This window comes from Emys orbicularis, chromosome 9, assembly GCF_028017835.1.
Source record: "Emys orbicularis isolate rEmyOrb1 chromosome 9, rEmyOrb1.hap1, whole genome shotgun sequence".
NCBI lineage: Eukaryota > Metazoa > Chordata > Testudines > Emydidae > Emys > Emys orbicularis.
Window position 1 is genome coordinate 47,000,521 of NC_088691.1, and position 20,698 is coordinate 47,021,218.

Here is a 20,698-nt window from a genome sequence, read left to right on the forward strand (position 1 = left end):
TCCAGTCTTTCTGAATGCTATTCAGGCTGTTTCAGCTTTCCCCAAACCTGCCTTCCAGGTTCCAAAACCTAACGAGACAGAGCCCACCTTCTCCCAAGTGTGTATGTTCAGCCCAGGATCCAACCCTCATGTGGCTCTGGGACCAAGGAGTCTGCCAAGAAAAGACACATGGGATCTGGATCTCAGTTGCTTCACAGATGTCAGGAGGATGTGTCTATAGGTTCTACTGTACCAAGTTAGAACCTTCTTATATTACCAGACAACCAGCTTGTTTCATGTAGGCTACTAACAAGCCATCAGGTGGGCACTACCAGCCTGGTTTACATTGAAACAAGTGACCTAGAGATGCAAATTGCCTTGGGCCCTATCCTGTTCCCACTGAGGTCAACTGAGTTCACTGGGAGCACAGTCAGGTGCCATATTCCATCACCAGTCCTCAGAGCTATCCATTCCTCACTCTCTGGGCTATGGAGAGACAAGGTGGGTGAGATAACTGGCTGGGCATATGAGGAGCCACCAGGGACTCGCCAATGTGATACTTTATTGGCTCTCCCACAGACAGGATCAGGTGTCACATACCTTCTTCTCCTGCGGTGCTTTTTACAAAGGACATCCCTGTAGGAGATTTTTTATTCTATCCCTCCAGCACCTTGCTCCTTTTGCTGACTAGAATGTGTCACCTCTGCAGGAGTCCGCAGGTCCTGGCTGGCAGACTACATGGACGATCTCTGGATCCATATCCGTGGGTCCTTCCCCCGGGCAGCTCTGTACATCTTCCCCCTTGCCTTGGGGATCATGCTCCTTCTCTGTTGCATCACGTAAGTGTGTGCATAGCCTAGTGCTCAGTGCACATTACACATCCCCCATCTGTGCCCCAATACTGTAGGGCTGATGTTTATATAAAAAGCAGGTAGTCTTCCCTTGGAAGAAAAGACTAGTTTCCTCTTGTCTAGAGCTCTGGGATGAAGACTGTGGTTGATAGCTTCATTCCTCTACAGAGTTTCTCAGACTGGGGGCATGCCCACCTGCGGGGCATGAGAAGCTTTAGGAGAGCGGTGACTGCTGGCCAGGTGCCTGGCTCTGAAGGCAGTGCCGCTGCCAGCAGCAGCGCAGAAGTCAGGGTAGCAATGCCATATCATGCCACCCTGACTTCTGCATTGCTGCTGGGGGTAGGGTGACCAGACAGCAAGTATGAAAAATAGGGCCAGTGGGTGTGGGGTAATAGGAGCCTATATAAGAAAAAGACCCAAAAATCAGGATTGTCCCTATAAAATCGGGACCTCTGGTCACCCTACCTGGAGGTGGTGCTGCCTTCAGAGCTGGGTGCCTAGCCAGGCATCGCTGCTGTCTGCTCTGCCTTCAGAACTGGGCGCCAGTATATGTACTTGTGTGGCGGGAGGGGCATAAATGACTACAGACACAAAGAATGGGGGTGCGATCAAATAAGTTTGAGAACCACTGCTCTAGCACAATGGAACTCTCAACAACAAGGGTTAAGCTCATCTGTGCAGGAGACAGCTTTCTTGGCGGGGACGGTCTGAGACTGTGGAATGAATTCCCCCAGGAACCACAGACTTCCCCACCTACCTTCTGCTCCAAGTGCAAGGTGCACTTCTTTGACCTGCCTCTCTAACATAAATACATCACCCCTCCCCCCCCAACCGCCTCACCCTAACAAGACACTCCACTGCACACACTTCTCCCCCTGGGGAGAGGCTGAGAGAATAAACACCAAGTGCCAGGTGTTAGTCATGCTGCTGAATGTGCTACTGAAGGTACTCAGCTACTACAGGGAGGAGTGTGATATAAGAACCTACACAGAACAGCAATGGCTGATGCATCCCCTCACTCTCTATGGAGTATGTTTCCAGTAAAATGGTTTGATTGGGGCGGGGGGAACAATTAATTTCCTTTCTTTGAAAAACAGCATTTGCAGAGCCAGGGCATTGGATGCCTTGTTGTGGAGAAGCCCTGCACTTGGTCCCCTCATGAGCAGTCTTGCTTTATTCCATTCAGGAGGTGTGACCGGTGGCCCCCACCGCAGTCCTGGCCCATCCTCTGAGAGATTTATGGTTCTAGTCACCTAGAACAGGCCTTCTTTTCTTTGTCCCCACATCCCACAACTCGCACTACTTTCTGGCTTTTAAATGCCACGGCCAGAAGCCTTATTCCATCAAGCAGGAGAAAGTTGTAGTTACAGCAAGTTGAGTCCTATTTTCATTACCCTTCATTACCCTTATTTTCCTTCCCCTTCCTGCCTCCTCCTCCCCCCCCCTCCCCGTTTCCTTTCTTCGGTGACTTAACATTCTTCTCCTTTGGTTTCTCAGGGTTCTTTTGGACTGAAGAGACCAGAGGAACTTCCAGACATGTCTATGTCCTCTCAGTCCAGCGACGAGATGCCAGTTGGGCCGAGGTCCACATGGCCCCACTGAAGGAAGCCTCCCCAGGAAGTTCTAGGTGTTTGTGTTCCACAGATAGGAGATCAGTCTGTGCTGTTACTTATTTCCTTTTCACACTGGTGGTTTTATCTTAATGAAAAACATTCTCCCAACACCCAAACTGAATTTAATATTTCCAAATATCTCTTAGGGCTTGTCTACATGGGGACACTAAGAAAAGCTAATCTGAGGGTATGTCTACACTAAGGACACTATACTGGCATAGCTACATCACTGTACCTATGCCAGTATAATCTCACAGTGTAGACACAGCCTACACTGACAGAAGGGGTTTTTCAGTCGGAGTCAGAACACCACCTCCCCACACAAGGGCAGCTATGTCAACTGAAGCATTCTAACTGCATGTACACTGGGATTGAGGTCAGCCTAGCTCTGTCGGTCAGAGGGGGGAGACCTGTGGTGACATCAATTGTAAGTGTAGACCTGGCCTGAAATAAGTTTAAAGTGGATTAATTAAATCACATTAAGCCCCTCTGTGGATGCTTTTATTCAGAATTAAAATGACTTTAATTCAGTTTAGCTTAATTCACTTGAGGTTAATTAATTCACTTGAGGGGAATTAAACTAAACTGAATTAAGGTCATTTTAATTCTGAATAAGAGCATCCACACGGGGTTTAATAAGATTTAACTAATCCACTTTAAATTCACACCTTGAGTTAATTCAGATTAATTTTCCTGAGGGTCTCTGTATAGATAAATCCATAGATCTTCAGTTTCTACTTTCTGATAGTCTGTTATTAATAGGGATCACATTAAATGAGCAAAATGGTTTGTCAGCTCATTTTCCTATGGGGCCGTTACCAGTACATAGATCTTCAAACCCTGCTTGTGTCCATGTATCATGCCTTAATCTGTGGGCACGCACACTGACAGAATTGGCTTCCATCAGTCAGGACATGGCTCTGCTACATAAAGGGGAGGGTTTCTTGCCACACATGGCTCAAAGGCACTGATCGTGAGCCCCACAAAACTATATACAAAAGCTTTGATTAATCCTTGTTTAAAATATTTATTTTTAAAAGATGCCATTTTAATGGGATAAAACCGTCCTGTCTGCAATTCTGAGTCTTGGTGCTTGTCCCTCCCAAGCAGGCTGCACTGTGACATGAGGGACTTTTAGCAGCTAGAGGTCCCAGCCAAAATCAAGGTCTCCTTCTACTAGACTCTGTACAAACACTGTAAGCTCTTCAGGATATCAGCTGTCTCCTACTATCTAAGTAGACAAAACAGACAAAGGGTAGGAGGGGGAATGGAGAGGAAATGACTTGCACAAGGTCAGTGGAGGGCTGAGAATAGAAGCTAGGTCTTCTGACTCTCCATTCAATTCCTGCTGTCCCGGACCAAATGCCTCTAAGCATCGGGCAAGGTGACACGTGACCAAAGAGACATGAAAGCCCTATCAGCTTGCAGGGAGATGGTGAAAGCACAGGCTTGCTGATCTTGCATCTAGAGACCAGCGTGAACCAAAACACCAGATCTGAATACCTCCAGACTTCAGAAAAGCTGGGCTCAGCATCCAGACCTCACGGCTGGGCCTGGCTGTGGGATGGGCAGGCAAATCTCAACACCCTCGGACTTTGTGTTCCAGTTTTACAGTTGATTCCTATCTATGGGCATACATCGTGCATGTCCATATCACGTGCCTGGAGGGTACAGAGCAGTGGGCTGGTTTTGTTTGGGTCTCCTAGCCCGAGGGTTGAAATGGTAAGACCTTTGTGACTCTTGTTTCAGAGGCTGTAGCTTTTTCATTTAGTGCTGGGCAAAATTTTCAGACTAAACTTTTTTTCATCAGAAAATGCAGGTTCGGGTCAACGGAAACATTTCACAAATTTGCAGCTAATTTCCCAACTGTTTTGGTGAAAAAAAATCCAAAAAGATTGAAGGGCTCATTTTTACATTTTCAGAATAAAAAGTTTTGATTTTTTTCCATTCAAAACAAATGGCATTTTGAATTTTACTTCAATTTAAAAACAAATTAAAAAGGGTTAAAAAACCCTCAAAAATTAAATGAAACATTTAATTCGACCCAAAGTAGTGACGGGGCTGGGCTGGGAGTGCACTCAGAAAGTGGCTGCAGGCAAGGGGTTTAGACACTCTTGCCCAGGCCCTGTGCTTCATGTCTCAGTGCAAGCACCCAAATATCTGCTGCTTGTGGAAAGGTTCTAGTGTGGCAGGGGGTGAGCCAAGAATATCCCAAGGGAGTGGGACCTCACATTTCTGGGCAGGTTATTAGATTGATCTCACCTCATGATCTCCTCCCATTTGACCAGACATGTAGTGGGAGACTGGCCTGTGTGAGCTCCATGCCAAGACAGAACAGGTCCAACTGCAGGCCCAGCACAGAGGTTCTGCATCAAAGGAGCGAGAGAGATCCAAGTGTCATTCACCAGAGCAGACCACAGCCTGGGGCTCAGTGCCAGAGGGCCAAGAGCCAGGTGGTAGCGGCTAGCCCAGGACCACACTGCGTTAGGTGCTGTACGAACACAGAGGCAGTTCCTTCCCCGAGGAGCTCACAGCCTAACTTCCTGTTCTCTTACTCCCTCCTCCCCCTACCCCAGAGCTCCCATCTAATCCCCTCTCGCACCGTACATTTGTCTCCCAGCTCCCTCTGGAGCACCCACTTACCCCAGCTCTCTCTCTTTCTCCCATCCCCCCCCATCACTTACTTTCTTTCTCTGGCACACAGGGCTGGGGATTGTTTTGTGTCTTCCTTCCCCTGGGGGAGGGAGTGGGGGTAGATGACTGGATTTGGGGGGTATTTGGGAATATGGATATATTGATATTTTGGGGGAGTTGGATGTTGGAGGAGTAGATGGATTTTGTGGGGGGGCACCTGGCTGACTTGGGGGCACCTGGGTTTTGGAGGAGCAATATTCAGGTGGCAGTAGTTGGATTTATGGGTGCAGTGGCAGAGGGATTGAGAATATGAATGAATGTATGCAGGTTGAAGGATTTTGGGGTGCATTTTGTGAGAAGAGAGGGGATGTGGATGGGAGAGGGGCAGGATGTCGGGGAGTAGTAGTGGGTTTGTGGATGGGACCTGGGGGGTGCATGGCTGTTTAGTGGAATAGGGAGACAGGGCTGGAGGGATGAGGATTGGAGGGGGTGCATGGCGGTTTGGGGGTGAGGGAAACGGGGCTGGAAGGATGGGGATTGGAGGGGGTGCATGGCTGTTTGGGGGTGAGGGAGACAGGGCTGGAAGGATGGGGATTGGAGGGGGTACATGGCAGTTTGGGGGTGAAGATGGGGCTGGAAGGGTGGGGATTGGAGGGGGTGCATGGCTGTTTGGGGGTGAGGGAGACAGGGCTGGAGGGATGGGGATTGGAAGGGGGTGCGTGGCGGTCTGGGGGTGAAGATGGGGCTGGAAGGATGGGGATTGGAGGGGTTGCCTGGCTGTTTGGGGGCAGGAGGGGACAGGGCTGGAGGAATGGGGATTGGAGGGGTTGCCTGGCTGTTTGGGGGTGAGGGAGACAGGGCTGGAAGGATGGGGATAAGGGGCAGTTTGGGGGTGAGGGAGACGGGGCTGGAAGGATGGGGATTGGGGGGGGTGCATGGCTGTTTGGGGGTGAGGGAGACAGGGCTGGAAGGATGGGGATTGGAGGGGGTGCATGGCTGTTTAGGGGATGAGGGAGACGGGGCTGGAAAGATGGGGATTGGAGGGGGTGCATGGCTGTTTGGGAGTGAGGGAGACAGGGCTGGAAGGATGGAGATGGGGGGCAGTTTGGGGGTGAGGGGTATGGGGCTGGAGAGGTGGAGATTGGAGGAGGTGCATGGCTTTTGGGGGGGGGTGAGGGGGCTGGGGCTGGAGAGGTGGGGATTGGAGAAGGTGCATGGCTGTTTAGGAGTGGGGGGGAAGCTGTGCGTCCCCATTAGCCTCTTCTTGCCAGTTTGTTTCCCTTCCCCTCTAGCGCGGGGAGGGGGAGCACAGTTGGGCGGTGGGGTGGCAGCCATTGCGCGGGCGCCCCCTGCCAGCCGCTTCTCTCCGAGTTCCTGGGGTTGGTCTCTCCGCCCGCAGCGGGAGCAGGGGCCGCGGCCTCCCCCGCCTGGATACTCCTCCTGTAGGACAGCGAGGAGGAGTGACCGTGCCAGCCCCCCGGCCTCCGCCCCCTCCCGGCAGCCCGGAGCTTCCTTTCCCCGTCGGCTCCGCACGCTGCCCGGCAGGCTGCAACATCCCGAGCCCGCTGGCAGGGAGCTCAGCCACCCGTCCAGCCCCGGATCCTGCCCCCAGCAGCAGCTTTACAGGCACCGATCGGCTCGGTTGAATTAATGTCCCGGCACTAGGCGGCTGGGGAGCACAGCGGCTGCACCCGGGAGCCTGCGCAGGGACTGGAGCCGGCCCGGGAGCCGCTGCTGCAGCGGGGAGCCGGCCCGCTCTGCTGGAGCCAGGGGAACCGGATCAGGTGGCTGGAGTCGGCGTGGGAGCGGCCGCTGCGCAAAGGAGCCGGCTCGGGTGACAGCAGAGAGCTCGGCATGACTCTCAAGTCGAGCCGGGGCGACAGCGTGAGCAGCATGCGGACGGCGCTCTCTGACCTGTACCTGGAGCACCTGCTGCAGAGCCGGCCCAAGCCCGAGGTAAGGGCGCTTCCCGGGGGGGGGGTAGGGACAGCGGCAGGCAGCAGCAATAGGGTAGCACGCCCCGGGGGGCTGTGGCAGCCGGGGAGCCAGAAGCCGGGCACAGTGTGATGGGGGAGCCAGCAGTCGGGCAGAGTGCCCAGGGCCTCTAGCAGCCAGGTCTCATACAGTGCGGGGTGATAGCCCTAGGACACTTTATGTTTGGGGCTCCCCTCACCCGGAACACACTATTAGCTAATAACTTCCCTGGGGTAGAATTGAGTGACCAAGCAGTTTGATGTACATTTGTGGTACAGCGCCAATCACATTTCACTTCCCTCCCTACAGCTGGCAAAGCAGGGGCACTGGGAGCTAAGAGGTCTGAGTCTCCCAGTGTGAATTTTGGCAAGGCTCTGCACCACTCCATTTCTCAGTTTCTACATCTGCAAAATGGGGATAATGATCCCTCTCCTGGTGTGAGATCCACAGGTGCTCATTGCAAAGTCTCTCGGTTCTTATTCACTCCAGTCTCTGGCCCTTGGGCGTGTGTAGCCTTTTCTGTGAGGTCACTGAAGGGTTGAGGCTGGCGTCAGTGAAGCTGTTCTTCACAACACTGAGGATATCAGTGTTTAGGAATCCAGTTCACTTGCCTCCCCACCCCTACTCTGTCCACGGTGCTGGCAGAGATTGTGGCCCTCATCCTGCTCTTGCTTGCTCTGGTTTGAATCCGAAGTGACTCCCTTGAAGACAACCACATTAGAGCAGCGTAAAACTGTTGTGAGTGGGATCAGGGTTAGAGCTGGGGGGTGCTGTGGCTGAAGATCCGGGAGCAGGGAGGGAGTGCTCGCTCTGTGTAACTCCGACACTACCTCCCTGGCTGACGTGGGGGCAGCATTGATTGGTTTTGGAGCCCCCTGTCCAGGGTAATCTGAGGGTAGGGAGAGCTGCAGATGCAAAAGCAAGGTGTGAGGCAAGGAGGTGGTATTCACTGTCCTTAGATCTCTGAGTGGGGCTGGGGGACAGCTGAGGGGCTGACAGCTGTACTTAAATCTGTAATGAACTGTCCTGCTCTGTTTCCATTACGCTGCAGCATTTCATGGGTGGCTCTCCTTTCTGGGTGGATAGTAATGGTGGGGGGGGGGGAGAGAGGGGGCAGGTATGTGAAGCTAGTTTGGAAGAGGATATGCCATTTTGCTCCTGGGTAGGGAACGGGTAGCTGAATGGGATGAGGAAAGCTGCAGCTCCAAGCTAAAATGAGACTCTTTATTGTTTTTGCTGCAAAGTTGTAGCTGGTCTGAACTGGAACTGCCTGTCACATGAGCTGATTTAGCTACTGAGCAACCTCCAGCAAGCAGGTCCACATATCTGGCTGGAGGAGATATGGCAATGGATTTTAGCCCTGGGAAACTGGGGCAGGCCAATCTTGCACATGCCTCCTAATTCCTGCTCCTGAGACAATGATCATTGTGTGGCAGGCTTCATACACAACAGCACTGGCTGAATGGCAGTGGCATTGGTTAAGAAAACAGCTGCAGTGTGCCCCTCTGCGTCAGGGCTACATTATCAGCTGGTGTAAATTGGGGTATCTCCAGTGCAGTCAATGGAGCTATGATAATTTACATTGCCTGAGGATCTGGCCCATTATCCTCAGAAGTGCTCAAGAATCTCAGCACTGTTAGGGTGTGTAGCTTTCAGGCTGCAAAGCTGCACAGTTGAGCAATGACTGCTTCTCTTTTTAAACCCACAGAAGCAGGGAGGAAATTGGAGACCAGACTGAAACTTTATCCTTAACCCACCCTGTTGTGCAATAAAGCAATAGAAAGAAACACAACCACCCATCATGAGTGAGTTAAATGTGAGCTTTCATCCAGAACTCTGGATTCCCTCTCTTTTTGGTGACTGAAATCTGGCACCGTGAGGAAAACTGAATGATCTTGTATGTAAGGTGGGATTTGGTACTTCAGTCAAACCAAAGAAACTTTTCACATTTTCTGCCCCCCATCTCACCAGCCTGGAATCCCACAGCCGGCTCCACAGCAGGTGTAAATTGTTGTGGCCTCAGACACTTCAGTGGAGCCGTCACAGTTTATACCCACTATGAGTCTGCTCCCCAGTCTTTCCTTTTTATGCCTTGTTCTGCATCAGAGTGTCTTTAACCCTTTAGGAGTCACAGCTAGAGAGCGTCACAAGGGACATGCAATTGGTCTTGTGAAATCCGAAGAAGCTGTATGGGGCTGGAGGGTGAAAGTCATAAACAGCAGGGCTGATGGTGAGCTGGGATGGCACAGGGCTCTTCTGTTTTTTCTTAAAGGTCTCCTGATGTGTATCAGGACATTTGGGACAGGCCTTCGTAACAGCGCCTGGAGGGGGCTATGTATTTCTGAGCCCACGAATCAGATTGTCTTGTCACCAAGACCTAGCACTTCAAAGAAATGGAGAAAATGCTGAGTGTGTGGCTAGTTACAGGCTGTCATTTAGAATCTGAAGGTGCATCTACACTTCGAGCTGGGGCTGTAACTCCCAGTTTGCGGAGAGATACTCTCACAAGCTGTGATGGAGCCAGTGTGCTGAAAATCGAGGGTAGCCTCAGGTATGTTGCCCCAAACTGGGAATTGCACCTCCAGCTCCAAGTGTAGACAGACCCTTAGGGACTTCAGGCGATGGAAAAGTCTCCAGCCGTACAGTCTTGGAGCCATCTCTGACAGTGCAAAGCTGCAGCCCTCCCCCCATTTATGAAGCTGTCTAGCCCAGATCTTCAAAGGTATTTAGGCACCTGGGGGTCTGGACCTCTGTAACTGCCCCACACTCTAAACCAGGGGTACTGGCCGGCGGACGAGCATCTGCCGAAATGCCGCTGACAAGCAGCGTCATCCAGAGGCGTCGCTGCCGAAATGCTGCCAAAAATGCGCCTATTGATGTTGCCGCTTGTCGGCGGCATTTCAATGGATGCTCGTCCACCGCCACGGTCCTCCGTGGCTCGCCAGACAAAAAAGGTTGGGGACCACTGCTCTAAACTCTGGTCAAATGGAGTGAATGGATTGTTCCTCTGTCCCTTTGTTTTGACAGTGTTTATGAAATCTTCTGTATAGCAAGCCTGACCACCCTGGAGTCAAGATTGCTCTCTGGGAACAGGGGATGATACAAATTAATGCAAAATCCTATTCTGCATTCCCTCCTCACTCCAGCCCTATCACACATGTGTACGTTTCCCTAAGTCCCACCACCACCCATCCCCCGCATGGCAGTTTAATTCCCAGTGCCTGATAGGGCTGCTGGCTGACAGCTACGGTGTCTGTGTGTGGCCATGGCCTGTGCAATGAGGCAGCGGTGAGGGTGCTGTGAAGGGAGTAGACTTGTGCAGTGGAGCCTGCCTCCTGTCTGCAGCTGGCTGTGCAGTGATCCCTGCCTGGAGGGAAATCCTAGAGAGAGACCTAGGCCTCTGTGTGTCTTTGAGCTCATTTGTCACTGCATAGCTGTTTCCTTGGGTCCCTGTGCCAGCCTGGAGTGGGCAGAGAGCCAGCATCACCCTTGGGTTTCTGCTGGGTGACTTTATATCTCCCCTTGTTAGTCAGGGCTTCCCTTGGGAGACCTGGTCTTTCAAAGTTGACCTGAAGAAGTAACCAAGAGTGGAGCAGGTAGTGGAGTTAGATGGCCCTTATCCCCTTTCAATACCATGCTCCCGTTGATCTTTGGACAAGGATGATGGCTGTTCAAATGATCTAATTGCTGTGAAGTTAATGTTTGATCACCTGCGACTGTGTTCCCTGCCTGCTGCAGCAAGGGTAGCAGCATTTGGCTGGAGGAGCTTGGCCTCCTTTGCTAAGCTGGGGCTGCTTGCACCTCCCCTCCCCCAGGACCCATGTGACCTGGAGGGATGAGAGTTCTTTGGCCTTTCCAAGGAGTCTCCCCTCTCCAGCCTGGGATCTGGGTTCAGCCCATTTTAGAAATGGGGGCCCACTGCAAAATTCAGGTCTGGATTTCAGACACTCCAGAGCTTGGGTCCAGATCCCAGCGGTGATCTGGTTGCTCTGTGTTGCTCTCAATGGGGTACTGGGGGCGGCGTTGGTACATTTGGTGGCTGAGTGGATGCACTGCTCCCCCCATTCCTTGGAACATGTGGTCCTAGCAGGGCACTTTTCCACCAGCGTGCCCAATGCAGCGTGGCCCATCTGCAAAGCACCATCAAGGCCACTTTGTATGGAGTAGCAGCTCCTGGTGCCTCCTCCTTTGCCACCCATTACACAGCTATTCCATTGACCTCAGGAGCTGCATTGTCCCAGACGCTGGGCTCTGACCTGACCTGGATCCCATTTCCAGTGAGGTACAGCAGTAACCCATGTTCTCTCTGCCTGGATTCTGCTGAGCTGGTGTTCAGTCTGTATTTTAACTTCAGTTGGCTCCTCGCAGTGCTCCTGAACTCTGAGCCCTCCTGCAGATGTTTCCTCTCCCTCAGAGGGATTTGAGAGCCCTGCGTAAGCAGCTGGCTTTGCCAGACCCTCATCGCCCTGACTCTCGAAGGGTCGAGAGGTCACAGGCTACACAAGGCCAAAGCTTCAGAACAACAATGCTGCATGTGTGTGCTAGGCAGGAGGTTTACACTTAGCAGGCCATGGCACTGTCCCTATTGTCACATTCCCCTAACCCAGTCAGGCCTGGTAAGGCCATTACACACGATCCCTTAGTGCTTCTGTTTCATCGGCAGCACCAACTCGGAATGGAGGCTGTTCGTAACTCTGAACTAAATATTCTGGTTCTTTCCAAAGTTTACAACTGAACAGTGACTTAACACAGCTTTGAAACTTTACTCAGCAGGAGAAAAATGCTCCTCTTAACCATCTTAATTTAAATGAAACAAGCACAGAAACAGTTTCTTTACCTTGTCAATCTTTTTTAAAACTTTCCCTTTATTTATTTAGTAGTGTACGTTTAACACAGCACTGTACTATATTTGCTTTTGTTTTGTTTTGTCTCTGCTGCTGCCTGATTGCGTATTCCCAGTTCCAAACAAGGTGTGTGGTTGACCGGTCAGTTCGTAACTCTGGTGTTCCTAACTCTGAGGTTACTGTATTGTTAACCCCCAAAATACTCCTGACTCCAAGGAGTCAGGCCTTGAAAAATCAGGAGATTGGCTTCAAAATAATGAGATTTTATAAAAATAACACCTTTGGGGTCTTTGCATTTGCTTCTGGTTTTTAAGCCTTTATGAGGTCACTTTTCCAAACCCTTCTCAGGGACCACCAGGGCTAGAAATGTACTTAGCTGACATTCTCACATTATCACAGGACTCCAGGAGCTGGGGCTTTAAGAAACACACCAAATATTGCAAGACTCATGAAAGCTTTGTGAGAGTTGGCAAAACAGTGACTGCTTTGCATTACAGGTCTCTTTATTATTGCTTTTCCCTCTGCTGATGCTTGGGCATCAGTTTATTTAATGCCAATGCTTAAAGTAGAAACAAGCTGGCCTAGTAGTTTAGAAAGGTTAGTGCTCCTGTTTAACCCCAACATGGTGGTCCTGGCTGAGGCAGCCCCTTTGAGTGTTGATGTTGGCAAAGAGGATGTATCTGGGGCTATATTAGCCCCATGTGCCAGCAGTAGAGCAGTTAGCATGCCTGTTTCCTCTTCCCTCTCTACCCCAGTGCCTTGGCCTCTCTTGTAACTTTTTCTTGATTGACTATGGTTTCAACAGGCGGCGGTTAGGGTCTAGGAAGAGGATGAGAGGTTTGGAGCAGGTGTACCAACCTCCTGAGCTCCTGCAGCCGGCCTATCATCAGCTGCCTCTGCCCCTCGTTGCCCACTCCTGTCTCTGCTCCCTCTATTCATCTAGCACTAACTTCCCCAGGGATCTCTTGCACATTCCCACTGTGCCTTCTCCTTTGCAGCCCTTTGTCAAGCAGAGCCTCCCTGTGTGTCTCTGCCTCATCACCTCTCTGTCTCATTTTAGATTTCAGCTGAAATCCTCTTTTTCAACCCTCACCTATATGCTAGTGCCGTCAATGGAGCAGGAACAGAGGGGAATGTTCAAGCAGCAGCAGCTTAGTTCTTCTGAGACAGGACCCAATTCTCCCACAATGCATCTGTGCACCAGCTGTACAAGACTTGCGGTCACTCCTGCCTCTCTGGTCTCAGTCTCTATTGTCACTAGTGGGCCAGGTGGGAGCTGTAATCAGAGTGGAGTGCTCCCTTGTCCTGGCCATAATACCAGCTGTGCACTTTCTTCTGTCCTAATGCTCCCTCTGTAGAGTCCACTGATGTTACTGTTCACTTCCCGACCTAAACTGTTGTGCTGTGTTGCAGTGTTCTGTGAAACAGCTGCTGAGCTCCACCCCAGAGGTGGCTGCATTTCAGTGGGAGGTGAAGTGATCCACTGTATTTGAGTGTTCATAAAGTTTCATAGATTCCAAGGTGAGAAGGGACCATTATGATCACCTAGTCTGACCTTCTGTATAGTATGGGCTAGAGAACTTCCTCAGAATAATTTCTAGTGCAGATCTTTTGGAAGAAGATCCAGTCTTGATTGAACAATTGGCAGTGCTGGAGAATCCACCACAACCCTCGGTAAATTGTTCCCATGTTTAATTACCCTCATTGTTAAAAATGTACCCCTTATTTCCAGCCTGAATTTGTCTAGCTTCAGCTTCCAGCCATTCGATCGGGTTAGACCTTCCTCCGCTAGACTGAAGAGCCCATGATTAAATATTTGTCCCCCATATAGGTACCCATAGATAAGGTTACGATTTAGTCATGGGTATTTTTAGTAAAAGTCATGCACAGGTCATGGGCAATAACAAAAAAGTCACAGCCCGTGACCTTTCTGTGACTTTTACTAAAAATACCCATAACTAAATCTTACCTGCTTGGGGTAGGGCGGGGTGGCAGTGCTCCAGCGGCTGCTGCTGCTCCTGGGTGTGGGGGACAGCCCGGAGCCCTGCTGCCGCTGCTGCTTCTGGGGAGTGGCCCAGGGCTCCGCCACCACTGCTGCTCCTCTGGGCAGGGGCAGTCTGTGGCGCTGCTGCTGCTCCTGGACTACTGCTCCAGGGCAGTGCCCAGGACCAGTTGCCTGGTGCCGCTGGAGCAGCGGCCGGTGCGGCTGGCCCCAGGGCCCCCCCAGCTGCTGGGGCGGCCCTGGGGTCAGCCACTGGAAGTCACGGAGGTCAAGGAAAGTCCCAGGATCTGTGACTTCCGTGACCTCTGTGAAAGATTCGCAGCCACAGAAAGATAGACTGTGATCGAATCACCCCTTCACCTTCTCTTTAAGCTAAATAGATTGAGCTCCATCAGTCACTGTACAGCTTGATTTCTCATCCTTTAATTGTTCTCGTAGCTATTCTCTGACCCCTCTCCAATTGATCAACATCCTTCTTGAATTGTGGGCACCAGAACTGGACACAGGATTCCAGCAATGGTCGCACCAGGGCCAAATACAGAAGTAAAATAACCTCCCTGCTCCTACTTGAGATTCCCCTGTTGATGCATCCCAGGTTGGCATTAGCTCTTTTGGCCACCGCGTCACATTGGGAGCTCCTGTTCAGCTGATTATCCACCACAACCCCCAAATCTTTTTTAGAGTTACTGCTTCCCAGGATAGAGTCCCTCAGCCTGTAAGTGTGGCCTGCATGCTTTGTTCCTAGGCATAGACATTTTCATTGAGCTTATTCAAATGCATATTGTTTGCTTTCGCCCCATGCAGTCTGATGGACTGTCCGGGTAAAAGGCCCTGTATAAATGACAGTCAGTCATTTCCAGCCAGTGACCATATTGAGTATGCTGCCAGGGTGGCTGGTTCACTGCTATCAGTCACCTCCTGGACAGGGTGTTTTGTCCATTCCTCAGCTGAAAGCAAAGGTTAGGGCTGGGGAGGGGCGGAGGTTCCTAGGCTGCCCCAACCTTTGTGACAATGCCTGAGCTCAGCTGACTGGAATGTGCTGCTTTGCTGAGCCTGGCGTTTGAGGGCTGCTGATGTACTGGAATCGTGCTGTGTCATATATGCTGAGGAAGCCAAGGAGAGATAAGAGGGGAAGCCATGCTGACTCTGCTCCCCTGGAGGCACTTTGAACTCTGGCCGGGGCCACATTGAGACTTTCTCCAGCTTCCCAAAGGTCCCTGCCAACTCTGCTGGAGAAGGCAAACAGGGAGCAGCATGTCTGCTGTCTGACTCAGAACGGTTCTGTTCCCCCTCCTCTCTCCAGTGGCCCAGGGCAATTTCACCATGTGTCTTTCCTCATCTCCCGCCATCTGTCTGCTCGCTGAATCCAGAAGCATCTGCATGGGCAGCAGGTATCATAAGCCAGGGGAGGCTAAGTCTCCCCTAACCCAGGCCGTGGCCTCATCCATGCTCCACCCTGAGGCCCCTCACCCTCTCCCCTGAGGCTGGTGGGGGCTCCTCCGGCTGTGGGGGGGCCCTCAGGGCTCCAGCGGGCAGTGCCTCAGGCAGAAGGGGCAAGGCCGGGGGCTAGCCTCCCCGAAGGGGAGGTTCACCCGCCGCCCATGAGCATCTGGTTGTCCCCCTGTCTCCCCAGCCTGGATTGCAGACCCGGCCCCCTACCTGATATTCTAGCTGTTCTCCCTTCCAGCAAAAGCCAGGTTTTCCTGCGGCTTGTAACAGCCATATGCACAACCTGAGGCTGAGGCTTGGCTGCAGGATCTGTAGTCTGAATGTATTTAACAAATTTGGCAGGAGCAACCTGTTCGGCTCTTTTTAATTTTTAGGAGAAGATTTTTTTGGGCTTTCAAAGATAGCTTCTTTCAATAAATCTGGTGTCCTCCCCGGCTCTGCCGATACCCTGCAATCCTGACCGCTGCTCTCTCTGGGAGTCCAGGCCTGGTATCTGCACAGCTCTGCCAATGCACCATAGTCCTGATTTGCAGCACCGCCTGCTATTCCAGTGATGGATTCTGCCCCCAGTTCTGTCAGGGCAGCTTTGTATCCCCCTCGGTTCCAGTCTGGGGGTCCCCGCATGGCTCTGCTGATGCACCCTAGACCTGATCTGCAGCATCACCCCTCAGTATGTCCCCCAGTGCACCTCAGTCCTGAAGCGTGTCCCACCCCACGCCGCTATGCCAGCCCTAGACACCTTACCCAGCTCTTCCAATGCAGCATGGCCAACTCCAAATGTTCAGAAATCATAAGTCAGGCTCCTTCTCTGAGTCACAGGATTGGTGTAAAATTCATGAGATTTGTTTTTAAAAACAATGCTGTTTGGGTTCATTTTCTTGCATTTAGTTTCTGAGCCTTTAGGATGCATTCAGATTCGATTTTCAAGCTCTTCTCTTTGACTGTGGGGGTTAGAAACGTTCATTCTTTTTTAAATGAAACCTCAGATTCTCACCTAAGCACAGGACTCCAGGAGCTGGGACTTTGAATAAGGCAACCAGTATCGCCAGGCTCGTGGTAAAATCATGACCCACAGCCATTCCCTCCCTCCTCCCCCTCAACCATTCCAGTCCTAGCACCCAAAACAGCTCCACCAATGCCCCTCAAACCTGACCTGCAGCCCCCATCTCCCACTAGAGCTCTGGATTCCCCACACAGCTTAGGCCTGCAGTTTGCCCCCCCCTCCCCTTGCTATTGTAGCCCCAGCCCCTTTTGTCCAGCATCATCTGCCAGCGTATGCTGAATTGCATTGTGGTTTTGTAGTGGAGATGAATGTGAAGTGTGTGTGTGTGTGTGGTGTGGGAAGAGAAGTTGCTACATCCCCACACGTGCTCTTGAAGACAGGAAGCTGCACCCAACTGACTCTGCAGTCTCTGTGTATAAGGCTGGTTCCAAAACAGGCCCAGTCTACACTAGATGCTGTTGCTGGTATAGCAATGCCAGTTCAAGTGTGATTTATGATTCTAACTGGCAGAAGCCCTAATGTGTAGATAGGTTAAAAAAATGCTTCTGCTGGTATTGCTTATTTCATTCACCAACCGTAAGTAAGGCTCCTTGTTTGTCATGGAGGTTGCAGAAGTCACGGAATCCATGACTTCCTGCGACCTCCGTGACTTCTGCAGCGGCCCGTGTGGCTGACCAGCTGGGGACAGCTCCTTGGGCAGCCCTGGGGACAACCACACTGGCCGCTGCTGGAATGGCTCTGCAGCCAACCGCTGCTCTGTCAGCCCTGGGCAGCTGGCCCCTGGAACCGCACGAGCAGCGGCTGATGTGACTGGCCCCAGGGACCGCCTGAGCAGCAGTCCCGGGGGTGGCGGGAGCAGCCACAGCTCAGCGTCTTCCAGCAGCAATCTTGGGGCGGCTAGAGCAGTGGCTGGCCCCGGGTCTTTCCCCACCACCCCAGATCGGCAGCGGGCCCCCTGGGGCTGCCACCTAGGTGGTGGTGGGAGCAGCAGCAGGTCCCCCACAGCTAGTGCATGGGCTTCCCCCCCACAGTGCTCCCCCCTCACAGCATCCCTCGCCCCCTAAGATTCAATCGGGGTATTTATGGTATCAGTCATGGACAGGTCACGGCCTGTGATTTTTTGTTTCTTGCCCGTGACCTGTCCATGACTTTTATTAAAAATACCCGTGACTAAATCATACCCAGAACCATAAGCGATACCAGCAATGGCACTTTGATGCTGGTATAACCTGCAAACCTTTTCCCATGTAGACATGTCCTTAGTGTTTACCCCTAAGGTGAAAGGAGGGGAGGGTGAAGGCAAGGTGTCAGATAAGTTGCAGAGGAATCCAAGGTCAGTTTAAAAACAAAGAACAAAATAACCAAAAATCAAGGAAATGAGAGAAAAACAATTTCCCACCAGAGTCTTTCTGAATGTGCTTTGCAGCTGGGACTGAGGGTGGGTGGAGGGGAGCAGAGCAGTGGTGGTGGCTGAATCAGCTGGTCAAAGAGACGTTTTGAGTTCAGAGCAGAAATGTCCTAAAACAAATTGATATAAGAGTAAGGCACATGGTGATCTCTGTCTCAGATTTGTCCCAGATCATGTGTTGGGAGGTAGAGAGGTTCTGTATCGCACACTAACACAGTGTGTGACTTTGTTCCCCCTAGTGGCTGGCCCACATAAGAAGATGAGAGTCTACTACTGCTATAATCTAGGGGAGTTATTCCTGTAATTCAAGTGGCAGAGGCTCATGCTTTTAGCACTGAAGGTCTCAAGTTCAAATCCTGATCATAGCCCAAGCAGGGTCAGTTATACTTGCTCCTCCTGGAATGCAGAGTGGTTAGTCGACAGCCTGCTGGCTTCTTGAAAAGATTATACTGTGCCATCTCTTTTAAAACTCCTGTGTAATTTGTTGGGATTCTGTGAGATCCTGGGACACAAGCAAAGTGCTTCACATGGTCTGAGCAACTGGCCACCATCTTGAACTCCTCCCAGGGTCCGGTGGGAGAGCACGACCTCGGAGGATGCTAGAGACTGCATGCAACAGGGGCAGGCTGCATTAATTCCATGTGACGTGATACAACATGCAAAGTCACGAGTACAGGAGTAAAACTGACAAGAGCCACGATCATTTCCTGGTGTGAGCTGGCCAGGACTCCTGATCTGAGCTCCTGTAGGACGGGGAACATGATCATCAGTCTTCTGACATATCCTGACATGGGAGGCCTCACACACATGCCCTTCCTGTAGCCCCTGCTGCAAGGAGCCAGGGTTGCCTACATATTAACCACGAATGCATGTTGCCACCTCAGCACCAGAAGAGGTTAATGGGCTTGGTCCTGGCCAGGGCTGCTCTCTGCAGCTCATTAATTGTTCCTGAAGCAGTAAAATCAGTGGACTAATATCTAATCTGGAGCAGCTGGGGGTGTTTGCTTTACCCTAGCGAGTGCTGGGAGCTGGCTAAAGAGGATGGTTGTATAGTGCCAGCTGGGGGGGGAGAGATGTCTGACAAGCTCACCGCCAATGGATGTGTCATTGGGGCCCAGCATGGGATAGCAGGGGCTGCAGGTCAGCAGTGAGCTGCCCAAGCAGGGCTCATTGCAGGGATATGGACTGGAGTAGCAGGGGGAACTGCAGGTCAGGACTGAGGAGCATTGACGGGGCTGAGTGGGGCCCAAGACTGGAACTGAGAAGAGGCTGCAGGGCTGAAATGAGGTGCCACTGGCCCCTAGCACTTGCAAAATGCACTCTGGGTGAAATCCTGTGTGCCTAGCTTATTTCCCAGCATCCCTCGCCATGCTGGCCAAGGGCCTAAGTGGTGTCATTGCATCAACTTTGGTGGAGTTGGGCCCACTTTGTCCCAGGAGGAATCTGGCCCTCTGTATGCGGTTTATAGATTTCTACTGATACTTTGTGTAAGATCCTCCGGCCAAGGGATGATTAAGTCTCCAGAGCTTCACACACATGGTCTGCAACCTGGTTTTGGGATGGTTCCTCTTCCCATCTGCTTATTGGCCAGTGGAAAGCATCATTGTATTGGGACCAGGTCGGCCATGGGGAGTGAGAATGCTGTTGAGAATCTCTCCACCTTTCCAGTTTCTTGCTGCAAATAACACCCCCCACCCCCCCGCACACACACACACACGTTCTCACTGCCATCCGACAGTCAGCTCATTTGTAACTGTTGTTAAATTGGGAAAATCAAGTGTTTCTGGCTGGCGGTGGGGCTTAAACCCTCTCTCCTGCGCTGCCTGGACAGGACCATCTCTGTTCCGCCTCTGCTCTATCCAATGTGCTGTTCACAGCTTTCAGCACCTGCAATTGTGACATCTGTGGATCATGGCCAGAATGGTACCAAGGGTCTTGGAGCTGCGAGAGGCCATCGGGGAGCCTGACAAGCAACCCCAAAAGCCCAAGGTTAGGCAGGTCTGATCCTTCCATGAAGCAGGACCCAGCCGGCAGGCAGGGGAGATGTTAGATTGCTCTGGGGGGTACGTTTGCAAAAGCTGGCCTTGTGGGAGCTAGTTCAGGCAGTTCCCATGGTTCCTACTGACCCAGGTATCACTTCTTTAACCATTTATGTGCTGCTGTGTGCTGCTCGAGAAATATCCTCCATCTAGTCCTGTTAATTTGTGATATTGAGAGGGTTGTACAGCCGTCCTGGCTGGGTATGCTGTCAGGGGTGGGACAGCAGGAGTTACAGGTGAGCTCTAGGACTTGCGATGTGTGTGAACAACTCTGGGTACACGGGTTCATGCTTCCTTGGAAATCCTTGGTGGAGTGAGTTTTGGGAGGCCTGCTCTTGGCATGGTGATTCCTAGATGGAGTTGCTGCATCTATGGGTGGAGAGACAGCTATGATTTGTGCCAGTGATCCATCAGTTTTATCCAGCAAAGTTTAGTGCTTAAAACCCTGTGGGGTGCTAGGGAGAATGGGTACTGTGAGGAGCTTAGCCTGCAGACAGCTGTGTTGCTTGGACCGGAGGTGAGAGTTGGTTCAAACTAATGGAAACCAGAGTCCGAGTTCTGCTCCTAGTTACATTTGTGTGGATCCAGAGTAACTCCACTTATTTTAGTGAAGTTACTCTGGAGTGATTCTCATGTGAGAAAAAGTAACATTTAACTCTAGGTTTGTAATGTTCTGCCACACCATCTTATTAAGCTTTGGAACACCTTGCAGAAGACTCCTGGGACCCCTTTGGCTACCTTTCTCTAGTGTTGCCAAGCCTCCAGTTCTATTTACACGCTGGACATTTGGATCAAGCTCGTTTCTCTCTGGCTGAAGTCCTTTATGTTTCTTTTTCTTTCTTTTTACTCTCCCATCTCTCTTGGACATAGGCCCCACCTGCTGTCTGGGCTAGAATGAGCTC

General features: G+C 51.6%; 2 protein-coding genes across 4 annotated transcripts in view; both read left to right on the forward strand.

The window, feature by feature from the left end:
• The window catches only part of F8 (coagulation factor VIII), an 83,907-nt gene extending 81,374 nt beyond the window's left edge, over positions 1-2,533 (forward strand). The window contains exons 26-27 of the mRNA XM_065410755.1: positions 689-818; positions 2,328-2,533. Coding sequence (XP_065266827.1) covers positions 689-818; positions 2,328-2,533 — 336 coding nt within the window. The remainder of the gene's footprint in view (positions 1-688; positions 819-2,327) is intronic.
• A 4,398-nt stretch (positions 2,534-6,931) lies between these two features.
• The window catches only part of MPP1 (MAGUK p55 scaffold protein 1), a 38,420-nt gene continuing 24,653 nt past the window's right edge, over positions 6,932-20,698 (forward strand). For all 3 annotated transcript variants that reach the window (XM_065410773.1, XM_065410776.1, XM_065410774.1), the window contains exon 1: positions 6,932-7,033. In XM_065410773.1, the coding sequence (XP_065266845.1) occupies positions 6,932-7,033 (102 nt within the window). The remainder of the gene's footprint in view (positions 7,034-20,698) is intronic.